An 18,136-nucleotide genomic window follows, 5' to 3' on the forward strand; every position below is an offset into this window, starting at 1 on the left:
AATTAAATCCCAAACCAAAGCGAAAATCTTTTGATAGCCTACCGGTATGCTGCTCCAAACGAAACGCATATCTCACAATAAAGTGCACTTTAGGAAAAAAAGATCCTTAACGTGCTGTTATCTACGCTAATTTGTTATTGTTCATGAAGGCGTGTCTGGCAAGTTGGCATTTTATGAAGACGCATCTGTTTTGGCTTTCATTAATGGTTTAGCTAGTCAAGTTGCGTTTCTGAACGGTTACAGGAAGTGTTGAACAGTGTTGGCCCACTTTAAGTGTAGCCTTTTACTTTATTTCTAAGAATACATTTCTACAACAGAAGCCTAATAAGAAATAAAGGCCTGCCTCGAATACAAGCCTGCCCCAAATAAATGCCTGTGCTTTGTGCAGCCTAAGTAAATAAAAGACCCCGGCCACAATTTGAAGATTTACTAAAAATGCATTTAATAAACAAGTTAAGTTTATTTAGCAAGATATCACTATTTTTCTTAAAGAGACCACCAAGACACTGATCATGAAACTTTTCTTCTAGATTGTCATTCGTTTCTTATTCATACATCAACCTTATCATTGAAAGCTAAAAGCATGCCAGGGCACTCATCATGCAGTTTCCTTCACCAGTCGCGATATCAAACGTTGCCCCGCCATCTTCAGCTACGTGAAACCAATTAAAATTTAAGTGTATACGTGTCAAACTGTTGTGGCAACAATTAGAGATTTTTTGCAGTGATTGGCGATTAAATCTTAAAGCGCTAAGACGCCCCAACCTTATCTGGCCCAACATACTTAACAAAAATATACAAATCTGTCCAACAAGGTATAATGTGTCATATGACGGACTGTTTAGGGATATCCCCGCGTTCACATATCAGTAGGACACAGACGTGCGCAATTACAGAATTTCGACTTGCTAGTCAACCTGTGCTTGTACTGGCTAACGGGGCTTTGGTAAACCACTTTTGAAATAAAGATCCATTTGAAATGTGATGCAGATTTGTTAGACAGCGTTAGGTTGAGCAATTCTTTTCGGAGCGCTTTTTGAGAAATTGAGAGCTTTATAAAACATACTCTCAGATATGTGAATAAAACACGTGAAGGTTCATTTTCTTTACACTTTGTATCAAAAATCTGATATGAAGATGTTTTTTATTTGGATAGATTTGGGGACATTTGAGGACATCCGGGTGCAGTTTTGGGATACCTGCCGGTATCTTTACAATATTCTGTACACAAGTTGTGTCATGTTTGTGCAGAAATAGAACAGTTCCGGGTTGGTCCTTGACTTTTAGATGTTCATTGCTATACTATAAAAACCTTTTCAACTGTGTGTGCAGTAAATCCTTTTTGAGATAGACACTTATAGAACTAGTACAATATGTGGACATATCTGAGTACATCTGCTGCCAATACACCTACACAAACAATTTCACATGAACTATATATCAGCAGAGCGGTATTAGATACCTGATACAACACAATAGTGGGGAAAACAGTGGCGTAACACTAAAGTTATTGCAATGAAATATAGTTAATAAACAATCATGGTAACAAGGTAAGCGTACGTTATAACTACAATTCTGCAATATTTATAAAATAACTGAATGAAGCAGTTCCTATCTTAGGGGAGATTGTGCCTGCCACACAAGCAAAGCCTCATGAAGAATGAAACGGTACGATAAAACCAGCAGTTGACTGGCACACATATAACACCAGTTATGAGACGGGTGCATGGGGGGTAGGACCCAAAATGCATGACTCAGACACCAAAGATGTGATAAAGTCCCATCAGGGCTTTATTGAGGGAATGTCCAATGAGCGTTGTCGAAAACAAGCAAAGTTCATACACAGTTAATCCAGCCAAAAACCAAAGTACAGTACCGAGGGAGAAGGCAGTCTCGAAATCAGTAGCCCATACAAAAGGTCCAGTAACCATGAAAGCTGTCAGCGGGGCAGGAGTGCAGACGGACGGTAGGCAGGCTCGGAGTCGAAAGCGGTGCGACAGTCAAGACCGAAGGTGGGTATGTTTGATGTATGTTTGCTCCCGTTTGGTGGATGTATCGGGCCGGAATAAATTACATTATTAAATTATATTAATGGAATTTTACAGATTACAGATTACATGTGTGCATTGGTGTTGTACTGTGCTTTTATCTGTGAATGTGTGCATTGGTGTTGTACTGTGCTTTAGATGTTATTTTGTGTAACTATATGTATGCTGCCTTTTTGGCCAGGGCTCACTTGAAAAAGATGTTAATCTCAATTAGACTTCCCTGGTTAAATAAAGGATACATATTACAGCACACAGATTACAATACTCAGCCTTATTACTCTCAGTACTATCCTTTTTATCTTATACAGCTTGTACTTTTTTTTGGAAAACTCTTTTGTATAGCTTACTCCGCACCATTGGAATGAATTTACACTGCACATCCAGTATAACCATTTTGAACCTGTTCCACTTTTCATTCACTGTCCTGCAATCAAGAACTTTCTCCCAGACAACCATACTTAAATTTTATATTTTTAAAGTTGGCACACCTACAATTAAAAATCCTACACTCTTTATTTGCCGAAATACATCAAAACCTATTGTGGAATGTCATTTGTCATGGAAAGTTACATCTGGTGACTACATCCATGTCTCCACTAGGGTTTTTCCTGAATGAGTCCTGCCTTTTTTTTCTTGATTTTTCTGTTCACTGGATAGACACTGCCATTTTATCCTGTTGCGAAATATGCAAAAGCAAGCATATTATTATCATGAACACAATTAGCATAATTGCCATCATTATCATAGCAGCATTGTGGTTACTACTGCTACTAGCATTGTAGCATTGTCACAGTATCTATCATCATTATCACCAGCAGCAATCTTGTCACCATGATATTATAACATGATCAGCAATACAATCACAAGCAATACATCATCACCATAATTATCCCACAAATCACAACCACCATGATTATCGCAGGAATCTCCAGCCCTGTGATTATCACATTAATCACTTTCACCACCATCATTACCACCCACCATCATCAGTACTAGCATGAAGTGGCTCACCTCTTTATCCTTGGCATCTGATCCATGGTCTCCGGAAGAGGGAACCCAAAGCTCTCTGGCAGAAAGAGAGCGCTGATCCCGGATATAATGGTGAGGCTTCCCATCACAATGTAAGGCAAATTCTTGTTATATGAACCTGAAGGGTGAAAACAGGTAGCTGTGTGAGCTGCCAGGGGGTCCTGGTATGCAGATCACCAATAAGATTCACCTCAGTCTTTTATTTATATAATCATTTTTATATTATATACTGTTTTTACTGTATATAATATAGTACATCCCACCGCCCAACCACCTGTCCTCTTGACCCCATCCCTTCTCCCCTTCTACAATTCATCTCGAATGACATTGTCCCTTTTCTCTCCTCCCTAATCAACACCGGCCTTCTCTTCCGGCACCATGCCTTCTTCCATGAAGAGAGCCAGAGTCACCCCCCTGCTCAAAAAACCTACTCTTGACCCCTCTGCTCTGAACAATGACCGGCCTGTCTCTCTTCTTCGCTTTCTCGCTAAAACTCTGGAAAGGGCGGTCTGCTCCCAACTGTCCATTTATCTTCTCCAGAACAATCTCCACGATCCCAAACAGTCCGGCTTCAAGAGTGGCCACTCCACTCCACCCTGCTCGCGGTCACTGAGGCACTCCACTCTGCTAAAGCCAAATCCCTCTCCTCTGTCCTCATCTTCCTTGACCTGTCTGCCGCCTTCGATACAGTCAACCATATGATTCTGCTCTCATCGCTGACTGGGATGGGTGTCACAGGATCTGCACTGGCATGGTTTTCCTCCAACCTCTCTGGTCGTTCCTACCAGGTGACTTGGAGAGTCTCTGACCCACACCCCCTACAAACTGGAGTCCCGCAGGGCTCAGTTCTTGGTCCGCTCCTCATCTCTCTATACACCATGTCTCTTGGTTCTGTTACCTCTTCCCATGGCTTTTCTTACCATTCTTACGCCGATGACATTCAACTCTTTCTTTCCTTCCCCCCCAATACCCAGGTCACCACTCAGATCTCTGCCTGCTAGGCTGATATCTCCGCGTAGATTATTTCACCATCTGAAGCTTAACCTTGCCAAAACTGAGCTTCTCTACATCCCTGCTAAGTCCTCTCCGACAATCAACCTCTCACTAATTGTTGTGGACTTTGTAGTATCCTCCTCCCATGTGGCCAACAATCTTGGGGTGACCTTGATAACCGCCTCACCCTCGCTCCAGATGTACCAGCAGTCAGCCCAGGTCGGCTCATGTCGCCCAATATTGGCCTCCACTGGCTTCCTATTGCCGCATGCATCCGCTTCAAGGCGCTAGTGTTGGTATTCCAGGCTGCTAAGGGGACTGCACCACTTTACATTCAATATTTTATTGCTCCCTACACCCTACTAGTTATAGATTTGATGCTTTTAACTTGTGGAAGAACCTATGCACTTGTAAATCACTGTGGATTGAAAGCGTCTTCCAAATGACAAAAATGTAAATGTAAATTAGCAGTATACTCATGGTGAACGAATCTGGTCGAGCATTATTTTCCATGCAATAGAAGTGTAAATGCCAAACGTTCCTGTATTCCCTTACCCAGGTGGATAAAGTATGGAGCGATGGAGCTAGCCAATCGAGAGGCCATGCTGCAGATCCCCACAGCAGTGTTTCTGATTCCGGTTGGGTACAGCTCTCCCGTGTAAGAATACACCAAGGAAGTTGCACTGGCCATGAAAAATTTCCCTATCATTTCCATTGAAATGGCCAGGGGGGTCAGACCTGCAAACAAAGTGCAAAGACTTGTGTGAGTCAAATAAAGTGGAGGATTATGGGGCCTGGACATTGTTCTTAAGATCAGGGGGAAGATGGTGAAAGTCTGACCTGGAGGTACAAGCAGAATGAAGAAAAGAATTATGCCTCCTAGCAGCATGCTGAAGGTAGCGCACAGCCTTCTGGGTAAATATTGTAGGGACAGCTTTGTACAGTACTAATTATACTAACGCACTAATATGTTTGTCTGATTTTTGACACTGGCCTGTTTTTTTGACTCCGCTCTGTCTGCCCCTTTTGAAATTAAACCTGCCATTTTTCTGCTTTTGGTTCCTCTGTTCCCCCCGGCATAACAGGTGTTTGCACAAAGTATTAAACCGGACATTCCAATAATGTGAAACAATTGTTTTGGGGGAAATGGCAGCTTTCATTTAAAGGTACAATAGGTAATTTCAGACTTCTAATGGTCAAGAGAGGATTAGATACCTGATACAACACAATAGCGGGGAAAACAGTGGCATAACACTAAAGTTATATTGCAATTGTCCTGCTATTGAAATATAGTTTGAATAAGGCTACAACAAAGCTAAACATGCATTATAACTACCATTCTCCAATATTTATAAAATAACTGGGTGAAGCAGTTCTACAGTAGTAAAACCAACAGACAGTTGGCTCACACCAAGAGTAATGCAACAGTACTGGTTTCCTGTAACAACTCATCATATCCAAATCACTCAATCCCTAGGTCTCTCTCTCTCTCTCTCTCTCTCTCTCTCTCTCTGACACTCTCTCTCTCTCCCCCCCTGCCTCTCTCTCTCTCTCTCTCTCTCTCTCTCTCTCTCTCTCTCTCTCTCTCTCTCTCTCTCCAGACACTCTCTCGGCGTCCAAGCAGGCAAACCTGTCTTTGCTGTATCCTCCCCCATGCCATCCTAATCAGAGGACCGATCACTGGCGCCACAAAGCATATGACAGAATAAGGCCACAACAAGGCTAAACATGCATTATAACTACCATTCTCCAATATTTATAAAATAACTGGGTGAAGCAGTTCTACGGTAGTAAAACCAACAGACAGTTGGCTCACACCAAGAGTAATGCAACAGTACTGGTTTCCTGTAACAACTCATCATATCCAAATCACTCAATCCCTAGGTCTCTCTCTCTCTCTCTCTCTCTCTCTCTCTCTCTCTCTCTGGATGAGCCATGGAAAGAAACGGTTGACGTTGCCTTTTTTTTAATGGATCCCAGTAGTCACCAAGCAAAACTATCCAAATGCAGATGACTTGCAGAGATGGAAAGCAATAAGGCTGTCCAGATTGTCATTATTTATACATAACGCCAATGGAGTAGGCTAGTTGATTTTAAATGGCGGTCCAGCACAATGTAGCCCAGGACATGATACAGAGTTTCCGCTTCGAGGACAGGTGCGTGTCTGGTACCCTGTTCAAAGCCATCTACCACCGAGGAGGCTGGGGATCGACAGACTGTCAGACACTATAGTGGAGACAGGCAAAATGTTTGTATGAGGTAGATTTAAAAATAAAAATTAAATTAAATAAACTTCTTTATATTTCCTGGTCAATCGGCTTGGGTGGTGTGCCAAAACAATTAGGCGCGACACCAAAGTCTTAAAATGGCAAACCCTGTATTTACATAGATCAGTATGCCAAGTAAAACATTCCAGGTCACTGAGCCACTTAAATAAATTATTGAGTTGCGGACTATCTGACTATCTGACTATTAGCAACCAAATAAATATCCACAAAGTGAAAAACAATCAATTTAAATGACACTGGCTTAGATAAAGCCATGAAGTCCAGCTGCAAGGTGTGTTAAGTTTGCTTGGAGGTATTTTCACCTCATATTTTGTTTCAGTAAGATATGTGGCGTTTAGATTATGGCCTTAGAGAGGGGTCCGGGGTAATTAGATGGGGCAGGATTTACAGCAAGGTCCTCTGACATTAAAACCACACTAATAGATACCCTAATAGATACCCTAATCTAGGCCTGCAATCTATAGGCCTGAACCTCCTGCATAGCGTGTCACTGAAGTTTGAATACAATCTGTTATATTCAATTGAAATAATTCGTTGAATGCCTAGCCTATATAGATAATGATTTTTGAAACTGGACAGTTGAAATCTACACAACTGTTAAAAGCAGTTCCAGATTCAAGCAGAGACCAATGCGATTGTGTGTTTTGATTTTGTTATATGGAATATATAGATGGAGATTGTGACTAGCCAGCTTTAACAATTATTTGTCGACAAATATGACCTAAATATGACAACCTTATGTTGTTGGAAGCAGAAGTATAAAAAAAAAAAACAAAAAAAAACAAAACCAGAACCCCAAACCACAGTGCCCACTGTAGCCAGCGCAGTAATGAGGAGCAGAATTCTCTCTCTCTCTCTCTCTCTCTCTCTCTCTCTCTCTCTCTCTCTCTCTCTCTCTCTCTCTCTCTCTCTCTCTCTCTCTCTCTCTCTCTCTCTCTCTCTCTCTCTCTCTCTCTCTCTCTCTCTCTCTCTCTCTCTCTCTCTCTCTCTCTCCAGACACTCTCTAGGCGTCCAAGCAGGCAAACCTGTCTTTGCTGTATCCTCCCCCATGCCATCCTAATCAGAGGACCGATCACTGGCGCCACAAAGCATATGACAGAATAAGGCCACAACAAGGCTAAACATGCATTATAACTACCATTCTCCAATATTTATAAAATAACTGGGTGAAGCAGTTCTACGGTAGTAAAACCAACAGACAGTTGGCTCATCACACCAAGAGTAATGCAACAGTACTGGTTTCCTGTAACAACTCATCATATCCAAATCACTCAATCCCTAGGTCTCTCTCTCTCTCTCTCTCTCTCTCTCTCTCTCTCTCTCTCTGGATGAGCCATGGAAAGAAACGGTTGACGTTGCCTTTTTTTTAATGGATCCCAGTAGTCACCAAGCAAAACTATCCAAATGCAGATGACTTGCAGAGATGGAAAGCAATAAGGCTGTCCAGATTGTCATTATTTATACATAACGCCAATGGAGTAGGCTAGTTGATTTTAAATGGCGGTCCAGCACAATGTAGCCCAGGACATGATACAGAGTTTCCGCTTCGAGGACAGGTGCGTGTCTGGTACCCTGTTCAAAGCCATCTACCACCGAGGAGGCTGGGGATCGACAGACTGTCAGACACTATAGTGGAGACAGGCAAAATGTTTGTATGAGGTAGATTTAAAAATAAAAATTAAATTAAATAAACTTCTTTATATTTCCTGGTCAATCGGCTTGGGTGGTGTGCCAAAACAATTAGGCGCGACACCAAAGTCTTAAAATGGCAAACCCTGTATTTACATAGATCAGTATGCCAAGTAAAACATTCCAGGTCACTGAGCCACTTAAATAAATTATTGAGTTGCGGACTATCTGACTATCTGACTATTAGCAACCAAATAAATATCCACAAAGTGAAAAACAATCAATTTAAATGACACTGGCTTAGATAAAGCCATGAAGTCCAGCTGCAAGGTGTGTTAAGTTTGCTTGGAGGTATTTTCACCTCATATTTTGTTTCAGTAAGATATGTGGCGTTTAGATTATGGCCTTAGAGAGGGGTCCGGGGTAATTAGATGGGGCAGGATTTACAGCAAGGTCCTCTGACATTAAAACCACACTAATAGATACCCTAATAGATACCCTAATCTAGGCCTGCAATCTATAGGCCTGAACCTCCTGCATAGCGTGTCACTGAAGTTTGAATACAATCTGTTATATTCAATTGAAATAATTCGTTGAATGCCTAGCCTATATAGATAATGATTTTTGAAACTGGACAGTTGAAATCTACACAACTGTTAAAAGCAGTTCCAGATTCAAGCAGAGACCAATGCGATTGTGTGTTTTGATTTTGTTATATGGAATATATAGATGGAGATTGTGACTAGCCAGCTTTAACAATTATTTGTCGACAAATATGACCTAAATATGACAACCTTATGTTGTTGGAAGCAGAAGTATAAAAAAAAAACAAAAAAAAACAAAACCAGAACCCCAAACCACAGTGCCCACTGTAGCCAGCGCAGTAATGAGGAGCAGAATTCTCTCTCTCTCTCTCTCTCTCTCTCTCTCTCTCTCTCTCTCTCTCTCTCTCTCTCTCTCTCTCTCTCTCCGGAATAAGGCCACAACAAGGCTAAACATGCATTATAACTACCATTCTCCAATATTTATAAAATAACTGGGTGAAGCAGTTCTACGGTAGTAAAACCAACAGACAGTTGGCTCACACCAAGAGTAATGCAACAGTACTGGTTTCCTGTAACAACTCATCATATCTCTCTCTCTCTCTCTCTCTCAACCAGACACTCTCTAGGCGTCTGTATCCTAAGCAGTATCCTCCCCCGATGCCATCCTAATCAGATCACTGGCGCCACAATGCTTGACTGTCAACAAAATAATTAATTTACAGCTTGTTCTGTTCAGTTCTGTTCTGTTCAGGCTTGTCCACCTTGTATGGAAGTGGTAAGTGCTTAACTATTTATGCTATCTATTCTGTGACACAGAGACAGGAAGAATGGGAGCTTGAGAGAGGGAAAGACATGCGACAAACGGCAGACCACCGACGTCACGGCTTGTAATGAGCTCTACAGGCTGCGCCACCGAGACGCCCTACATTATCATTTTTAAAGTTATTTTAAGGGAAGAATATTCTCGTCACCACATTCTTCTGTAACATTATTATTATTATTATCATCAATAATAATACTGCTACTAACAATAATACCAATAATAATAGAATAAACAAATAAACACATGCATTAAATGTACTAACATGTACATTTGGAGGACAGTTTTGGAGGGTAATGCTTCCATAGGGGATGAATGGGCTTGATTCATTTTCAATGGCTTTTGTATCTTAAATTATGTCTTTCACTTTTCTGTTTCCCATGTTTGCTTTTTGGAGTAGACACGGCATGAACTCAGCAGGGCATTACAGATTTGAGACATTTATTGGAGAAAATGTGGAAGCACAAATGCAGTACAACTCAATATTGGAAATAGCATCTGTCTGTCAATACTGGATAAATCAAAGCTAACATAATCTACCTCATTTTTAAAAATGATTAAAGTAAATGCTTAACACTTACCTTTCATTTAAAAAGTGAAAAGTAAGCATATATTAATAAATCAGAATTATTGGGTTTCAGCACTATAATTCCAGTTACAAAGAAAGTTATTATTATTAAGTCACAGATGCAGATTATCCCTAGTTGTAGGATAAATTCAACTCTCCATACGAAGCTGCTTTTAGTCCAGGATTGAGCTTAATCTGTCCATGTAACAGGCCCTTAGTTTAGTATTGACCGTCATCTTATATTACAGGCCCATGGTAATGTTTACATAATGTCACATGAGTGACACAGAGTTCTTAAACAATAGAATGGTTATTTATTTAATCTTCTTTATTGACATATCAATAACCAGACCTGAGAAAGGCTTTGCCAAAATGTTGGCTCAGGTGTGGTAGTTCATTGATATATGAATAAATGAATTAAATAACCAGTTTTTTGTGTGTGCCCCGGATAATACAGTTTTTTCAGTTGTCACACATGTGATGTCATATACAAAATGTCATCAACACTTCTGGTTTCTATATCTTCAACTAGCGTAGCAATCGTGATGAATTTCTATCGTCATACTGTTGTTTAGGCTGCACCATTCTGGATACTTGAGACTTGACTCGGACTCTAACTCAGAGACTTGAGACTTGACTCAGATTGCATTTCATGACTTGTGAACATGTCTGGTATTGAATTTAATTTGCCAGGTCTCCACCCACTTCTGGATTCTGTTTAAATCTTCCTGGATTACTTCAGATCAGGTAGCTGATCACCTGTCAAACACAAAGGTCGCTATGTTACATGTCAGAGACAATTCAAAAATAACTTGAAATTCAAAAATAACTGGCTGATGAAAGCAAAATTTCTAGTTGTGAAAGCTGATGAAATGGCAGACATGGCCGTTAGCGAGTGTGTAATTAGGTAGGCTACATTACCAATGGTTCAGTTATGGTGATTTCTTTTTAGTGCACCACTATAAAAGCATTGACAAAATGGCATACACTCACTGAGCACTTTATTAGGAACTTCATTACACCTACTTATTCATGTGATTATCTAATCAGCCAATTGGGGGGCAGCAGTGCAGTGCATACAGTCATGCAGATATGGGTCAGGAGCTTCAGTTAATGTTCACATCAACAATGTGTTCTGAGTGACTTTGACCGTGGAATTATTGTTGGTGGCAGGCAGGGTGTTTTGAGTATCTCATAAACTGCTGATCTCTTGGGATTTTCACACACACTAGTCTCTAGAGTTAGCAAAGAATGGTGCAAAAAAATAATTAAAATTAAAATACAGTGAACAGCAGTTCTGCAGACAGAAATGCCTTGTTAATGGGAGACGTCAGAGGAGAATGGCCAGACTGGTCAAAGCAGTATTTATTTGCAACATGTATCTGCTAAGTGAAAAGGTTTAAAAAAAAGCAGGTAAATATTTTTCCCATAAAAGCACACATGAAATATAAAAATAATCCCACTTGATGAGAGTTGAAAAACCGGTACTATTTACATATGAAAATTGTAGTGAAAAGGTTTAAAAAAAGCAGTTAAATATCTTTCCCATAAAAACTGAAAGTTTAGTGCCAGCAGACTGACCTTTAGCATCATAAAAACTATTTAAATCACAAACACAAACCTTGTGAACAGATGAACTTCATATATCATGTTTGAAAATCACTTGTGAGGACCCAACTTGTGAAGAGTACAAAGATGAACTATAAAAATAGTACCACTTGATGAGAGTGGAAAAATCGATTTATTTCAATTAATGTTTTGTTTTAAATTTGTAGTTCAGGTGAAAAAAGTCTCGCAATGACAACAAGAAGTTAGAAATATTGCAATTACCTTTGGCTGGCTCCCACCTCACGTTTTCTGCCAGAGTAGACACTTAATTTCGAATACTGAAAACATTCTAATCTAGGAGTCCAAATATTTCTGATTTAGAGCCTGTTTATGTAACATTGAAGGTTAGGGTTAGGGCTAATATGTGCTAATCCAGTATGCATGCAATATGATAAGACATAACCAATCATTTACTCCGTAATAATTTACTACATGCGTATGCTTTAACCATGTACCAATCACATCTGGTATTACATCTGTTACTTAGTAAATGATTTGCAAAGTAAGAGACAAAGACCACCTCAATTCAACTGAACTAGTCCACCTTGTTGTGTGTAAGTACTGCACTATGCAGAAAGTAAATCCTCTTTCTCTTGGCTGGATGTCAGGCATGTGCGCAGATGAGGGGCTCAAGCCCCCGCCCGTTTGCCCGCTCTGCCAACGAGTGCCCTTTTGGACGGCAGTGTTTACGATTTGTACTTTATATAAACAAATCACTGTTGAAACAACAACACATGCTCAAAATAGGAATAAACCATTTTTAATCAAATTTTTCATCGGAATTTATTATTCAGTTCATATCAATTAATTATTCTAGTTTAAATTATTCTATACTAGCCCACAAGTAAGCTAGTCTTCCTAAGACAATCAAGACAATTTACAAATATTAAATGTTTGAATTTCACTAGATTATCTCACTAGATTACTGTTCCGCCCGGCTTCACTCATTACAATGGAGAAGCAGCTAAAAATGTAATAGTCAGTGGTCTGTGGCAAATATGTAGCCTGATCTACCAAAATCAGTCACATCGAAACAAAAAACACATTTGGTTTTACAGCACTGGAGAGCAGGCTATTGCTAATCATCTATTCGAACTAAGAGGTCTGGCAGGGGTGTAGGGTCTGATATTTTTTGGAGGTAAGCTGGGGAAGACCCCTTAACTGCTTGGAAGGGTAGCACCAATGTTTTGAATTTGATGCGAGCCATGACAGGCAGCCAGTGGAGGGAAGTAAGCAGCGGGGTGACGTGTGAGTATTTGGGAAGGTTGAAGACCAGACGAGCTGCTGCATTCTGGATGAGTTGGAGGGGTCTGATGGCGGATGCTGGGAGGCCAGCCAAGAGGGAATTGCAGTAGTCCAGGCAGGACAGAACCATCGCTTGGACCAGGAGCTGGGTCGAGCAGGGGGTGAGAAAGGGGCGCATTCTCCGTATGTTGTATAGGAAGAACCTGCATGACCGGGTCACCGCCACAATGTTCTCGGAGAGGGACAGTCTGCTGTCCATCACCATGCCGAGGTTCCTTGCACTGGGTGATGGGGTGAGTGTGATATCCCCAAGGGAAATGGAGAGATCCAGATGGGGAGAGGTATTAGCAGGGATGAATATCATTTCAGTCTTACCTGGGTTGAGCTTTAGATGGTGGTCGTCCATCCAGCGCTGGATGTCATTCAGGCATTCTGAAGCCAGACTGATGGGGGTCTAGCAGGTTGTTGTTTGAAAAGAAAGAAGAAAGTTGAGTAGAAGCGGCTCGTTCTATGGTTTTAGAAAGAAAAGGAAGAAGAGATACCGGGCGGTAGTTCTGGATGATGGAGGGATCCAGAGTAGGCTTTTTTCGCAGCGGAGCGGGCCCTCTTGAAGGATGCTGGAAAACAGCCAGAAGACAGGGAGGAGTTGACAAGGGAGGTGACAAATGGGAGAATGTCAGGTGTGATAGACTGGAGAAGAAAACAGGGGATAGGGTCAAGGGCACAGGTTGTAGGGCGGTGGGAGAGCAGGAGTTGAGAGACATCAGAGTCTGTAAGGGGGGAGAAAGTGGAAAAGGAAGGGATGGGCCTAGAGGGGGGGAAGGGCACAGAGAGGGGGGCGGTAGTTGTAAAGGATCTGCGGATGTCTGTGACCGTCTCATCGAAAAAAACATCAGCAGTCATCAGCAGCAAAGGAGGACTGAGGTGGAGGAGGCGGTGCATTGAGGAGAGAGGAGAAAATAGAGAACAGTTTCCGGGGGTGAGAAGTAGAGTTCTGAATTTGTGTTTGATAGTATTTTGCTTTGGCAGCAGTGACAGCGGAAGAGAATGCCACCAGGAGAGACTGGTAAGTTGTGAGATCTGAAGGGTCTCTGTATTTTCCCCACTTCCTCTCCACTGCGCGGAGGCTGGCCCTGGAGGTACGGAGGGTGTCAGATATCCAAGGACTGGGGGGGGATGTGCGAGGCGGCTTTGAGACAGGGGGACAGAGAGATTCAAAGGCGGAGGAGAGAGATGAAAGGAGGGTGGCAGATGTAGAGTCAGTGGGGAAGCCTCACCATTATATCCGGGATCAGCGCTCTCTTTCTGCCAGAGAGCTTTGGGCTCCCCCTTCCGGAGACCATGGATCAGATGCCAAGGATAAAGAGGTGAGCCACTTCATGCTAGTACTGATGATGGTGGGGTGGTAATGATGGTGGTGAAAGTGATTAATGTGATAATCACAGGGCTGGAGATTCCTGCGATAATCATGGTGGTTGTGATTTGTGGGATAATTATGGTGATGATGTATTGCTTGTGATTGTATTGCTGATCATGTTATAATATCATGGTGACAAGATTGTGATGCTGCTGGTGATAATGATGATAGATACTGTGTCAATGCTACAATGCTAGTAACAGTAGTAACCACAATGATGCTATGATAATGATGGCAATTATGCTAATTGTGTTCATGATAATAATGTGCTTTCTTTTGCATATTTCACGACAGGATAAAATGGCAGTGTCTATCCGGTGAACAGAAAAATCAAGAAAAAAAAGGCAGGACTCATTCAGGAAAAACCCTATTGGAGACATGGATGTAGTCACCAGATGTAACTTTCCATGACAAATGACAAGTGATCATTCCATTTGATGTATTTCGGCACATAAAGAGTATAGGATTTTTAATTGTAGGTGTGCCAACTTTAAAAAGATTACATTTAAGTATGGTTGTCTGGGAGAAAGTTCTTGGTTGCAGGACAGTGAATGAAAAGTGGAACAGGTTCAAAATGGTTATACTGGATGTGCAGTGTAAATTCATTCCAATGGTGCGGAGTAAGCTATACAAAAGAGTTTTCCAAAAAAAAGTACAAGCTGTATAAGATAAAAAGGATAGTACTGAGAGTAATAAGGCTGAGTATTGTAATCTGTGTGCTGTAATATGTATCCTTTATTTAACCAGGGAAGTCTAATTGAGATTAACATCTTTTTCAAGTGAGCCCTGGCCAAAAAGGCAGCATACATATAGTTACACAAAATAACATCTAAAGCACAGTACAACACCAATGCACACATTCACAGATAAAAGCACAGTACAACACCAATGCACACATGTAATCTGTAATCTGTAAAATTCCATTAATATAATTTCATAATGTAATTTATTCCGACCCGATACATCCACCAAACGGGAGCAAACATACATCAAACATACCCACCTTCGGTCTTGACTGTCGCACCGCTTTCGACTCCGAGCCTGCCTACCGTCCGTCTGCACTTCTGCCCCGCTGACAGCTTTCATGGTTACTGGACCTTTTGTATGGGCTACTGATTTCGAGACTGCCTTCTCCCTCGGTACTGTACTTTGGTTTTTGGCTGGATTAACTGTGTATGAACTTTGCTTGTTTTCGACAACGCTCATTGGACATTCCCTCAATAAAGCCCTGATGGGACTTTATCACATCTTTGGTGTCTGAGTCATGCATTTTGGGTCCTACCCCCCATGCACCCGTCTCATAACTGGTGTTATATGTGTGCCAGTCAACTGCTGGTTTTATCGTACCGTTTCATTCTTCATGAGGCTTTGCTTGTGTGGCAGGCACAATCTCCCCTAAGATAGGAACTGCTTCATTCAGTTATTTTATAAATATTGCAGAATTGTAGTTATAACGTACGCTTACCTTGTTACCATGATTGTTTATTAACTATATTTCATTGCAATAACTTTAGTGTTACGCCACTGTTTTCCCCACTATTGTGTTGTATCAGGTATCTAATACCGCTCTGCTGATATATAGTTCATGTGAAATTGTTTGTGTAGGTGTATTGGCAGCAGATGTACTCAGATATGTCCACATATTGTACTAGTTCTATAAGTGTCTATCTCAAAAAGGATTTACTGCACACACAGTTGAAAAGGTTTTTATAGTATAGCAATGAACATCTAAAAGTCAAGGACCAACCCGGAACTGTTCTATTTCTGCACAAACATGACACAACTTGTGTACAGAATATTGTAAAGATACCGGCAGGTATCCCAAAACTGCACCCGGATGTCCTCAAATGTCCCCAAATCTATCCAAATAAAAAACATCTTCATATCAGATTTTTGATACAAAGTGTAAAGAAAATGAACCTTCACGTGTTTTATTCACATATCTGAGAGTATGTTTTATAAAGCTCTCAATTTCTCAAAAAGCGCTCCGAAAAGAATTGCTCAACCTAACGCTGTCTAACAAATCTGCATCACATTTCAAATGGATCTTTATTTCAAAAGTGGTTTACCAAAGCCCCGTTAGCCAGTACAAGCACAGGTTGACTAGCAAGTCGAAATTCTGTAATTGCGCACGTCTGTGTCCTACTGATATGTGAACGCGGGGATATCCCTAAACAGTCCGTCATATGACACATTATACCTTGTTGGACAGATTTGTATATTTTTGTTAAGTATGTTGGGCCAGATAAGGTTGGGGCGTCTTAGCGCGTTAAGATTGAATCGCCAATCACTGCAAAGAATCTCTAATTGTTGCCACAACAGTTTGACACGTATACACTTAAATTTTAATTGGTTTCACGTAGCTGAAGATGGCGGGGCAACGTTTGATATCGCGACTGGTGAAGGAAACTGCATGATGAGTGCCCTGGCATGCTTTTAGCTTTCAATGATAAGGTTGATGTATGAATAAGAAACGAATGACAATCTAGAAGAAAAGTTTCATGATCAGTGTCTTGGTGGTCTCTTTAAGAAAAATAGTGATATCTTGCTAAATAAACTTAACTTGTTTATTAAATGCATTTTTAGTAAATCTTCAAATTGTGGCCGGGGTCTTTTATTTACTTAGGCTGCACAAAGCACAGGCATTTATTTGGGGCAGGCTTGTATTCGAGGCAGGCCTTTATTTCTTATTAGGCTTCTGTTGTAGAAATGTATTCTTAGAAATAAAGTAAAAGGCTACACTTAAAGTGGGCCAACACTGTTCAACACTTCCTGTAACCGTTCAGAAACGCAACTTGACTAGCTAAACCATTAATGAAAGCCAAAACAGATGCGTCTTCATAAAATGCCAACTTGCCAGACACGCCTTCATGAACAATAACAAATTAGCGTAGATAACAGCACGTTAAGGATCTTTTTTTCCTAAAGTGCACTTTATTGTGAGACATGCGTTTCGTTTGGAGCAGCATACCGGTAGGCTATCAAAAGATTTTCGCTTTGGTTTGGGATTTAATTTACTTTTGGACTGTTTGATTCAATTGCTAAATGTTGGGACTGATGGGCACTGAAATCTGGGGGGTATTTGATGGTTCACTGTTAAGTTTTATGTAGTTTAAAGAGTGTCGGGATTTCCACCCGTCTGTTGATTGCGAGTCAAGGCAGCAGCTTTCATTCATTCATTGAACGTGCGCTGTGCTGTAAATACATGGAAACCTTATTGCGTAGCCAAGTAGCCTAAATTGAGTTAATTTTTAATTTTGCCTGATTTACTTTTTATTAAATTCGTAGGCTGGGATTGTGTTTAAATGTATACTACTTGAGCTTTTGGCAAGCTACTCAGAAGGGGGCGGCAAGCGACTGGTAGCTTGAGAGCAACGTGTTGGAGACGCATGGTGTAGGACAACGACTTTTCATTGGCAACAGTATTAAACCAACCAACAATGTAAAATATTCAGAAGAGCTCTTTCATTTCATTGAGTTAAATCGAAACAATGTCTTCTAGTGCTCATGGACTGATAGCCCTAATGGTAGGTAATATTACCCAGGCTTGTATTTGGGGGGCCGGCCTTTATTTGTCCGAATCGACCACGCCCCCGGCTATTATCCGAGGCTCGGCTTCAAATAGAATCCCGGACACAATTTGAGGATTTACTGTACTGGCACATTTTAGTTAAATGCGCTGGATAAAATGGGCCACCTTCTGCATTGACTTTTTACATTACATTACATTATTGGCATTTGGCAGACGCTCTTATCCAGAGCGACGTACAACAAAGTGCATACCCATAACCAGGGATAAGTTCGCTGAAAGACCCTAGAGGGAAGTACAATTTCAACTGCTACCTGCACAACAAAGATAAGGACAAGGGCTTTTATTTTTTATTTTTTTTTGAACAAACAAACAGAGCAAAAGTGACCAAAGTTAACTATCCAAACACTGCTTACC

At 41.0% G+C, this 18,136-nt stretch overlaps 2 protein-coding genes across 2 annotated transcripts in view; one reads left to right on the top strand and one right to left on the bottom strand.

Annotated features, from left to right (window-relative positions):
• Positions 1-2,598: 2,598 nt before the first annotated feature.
• The window catches only part of LOC133132110 (organic cation/carnitine transporter 2-like), a 30,361-nt gene continuing 14,823 nt past the window's right edge, over positions 2,599-18,136 (bottom strand). Inside the window, exons 9-11 of the mRNA XM_061247283.1 lie at positions 4,626-4,808; positions 3,060-3,195; positions 2,599-2,721 (exon numbers count right to left, since the gene is read on the bottom strand). Of these exons, the coding sequence (XP_061103267.1) occupies positions 2,628-2,721; positions 3,060-3,195; positions 4,626-4,808 (413 nt within the window). The 3' untranslated portion in view covers positions 2,599-2,627. The remainder of the gene's footprint in view (positions 2,722-3,059; positions 3,196-4,625; positions 4,809-18,136) is intronic.
• Positions 17,145-18,136, top strand: part of LOC133132102 (organic cation/carnitine transporter 2-like) — a 56,757-nt gene continuing 55,765 nt past the window's right edge. The window contains exon 1 of the mRNA XM_061247273.1: positions 17,145-17,163. The gene's annotated coding sequence lies outside the window, so the exon portion shown is untranslated. The remainder of the gene's footprint in view (positions 17,164-18,136) is intronic.

This window comes from Conger conger, chromosome 7 (assembly GCF_963514075.1).
Source record: "Conger conger chromosome 7, fConCon1.1, whole genome shotgun sequence".
Lineage (NCBI taxonomy): Eukaryota > Metazoa > Chordata > Actinopteri > Anguilliformes > Congridae > Conger > Conger conger.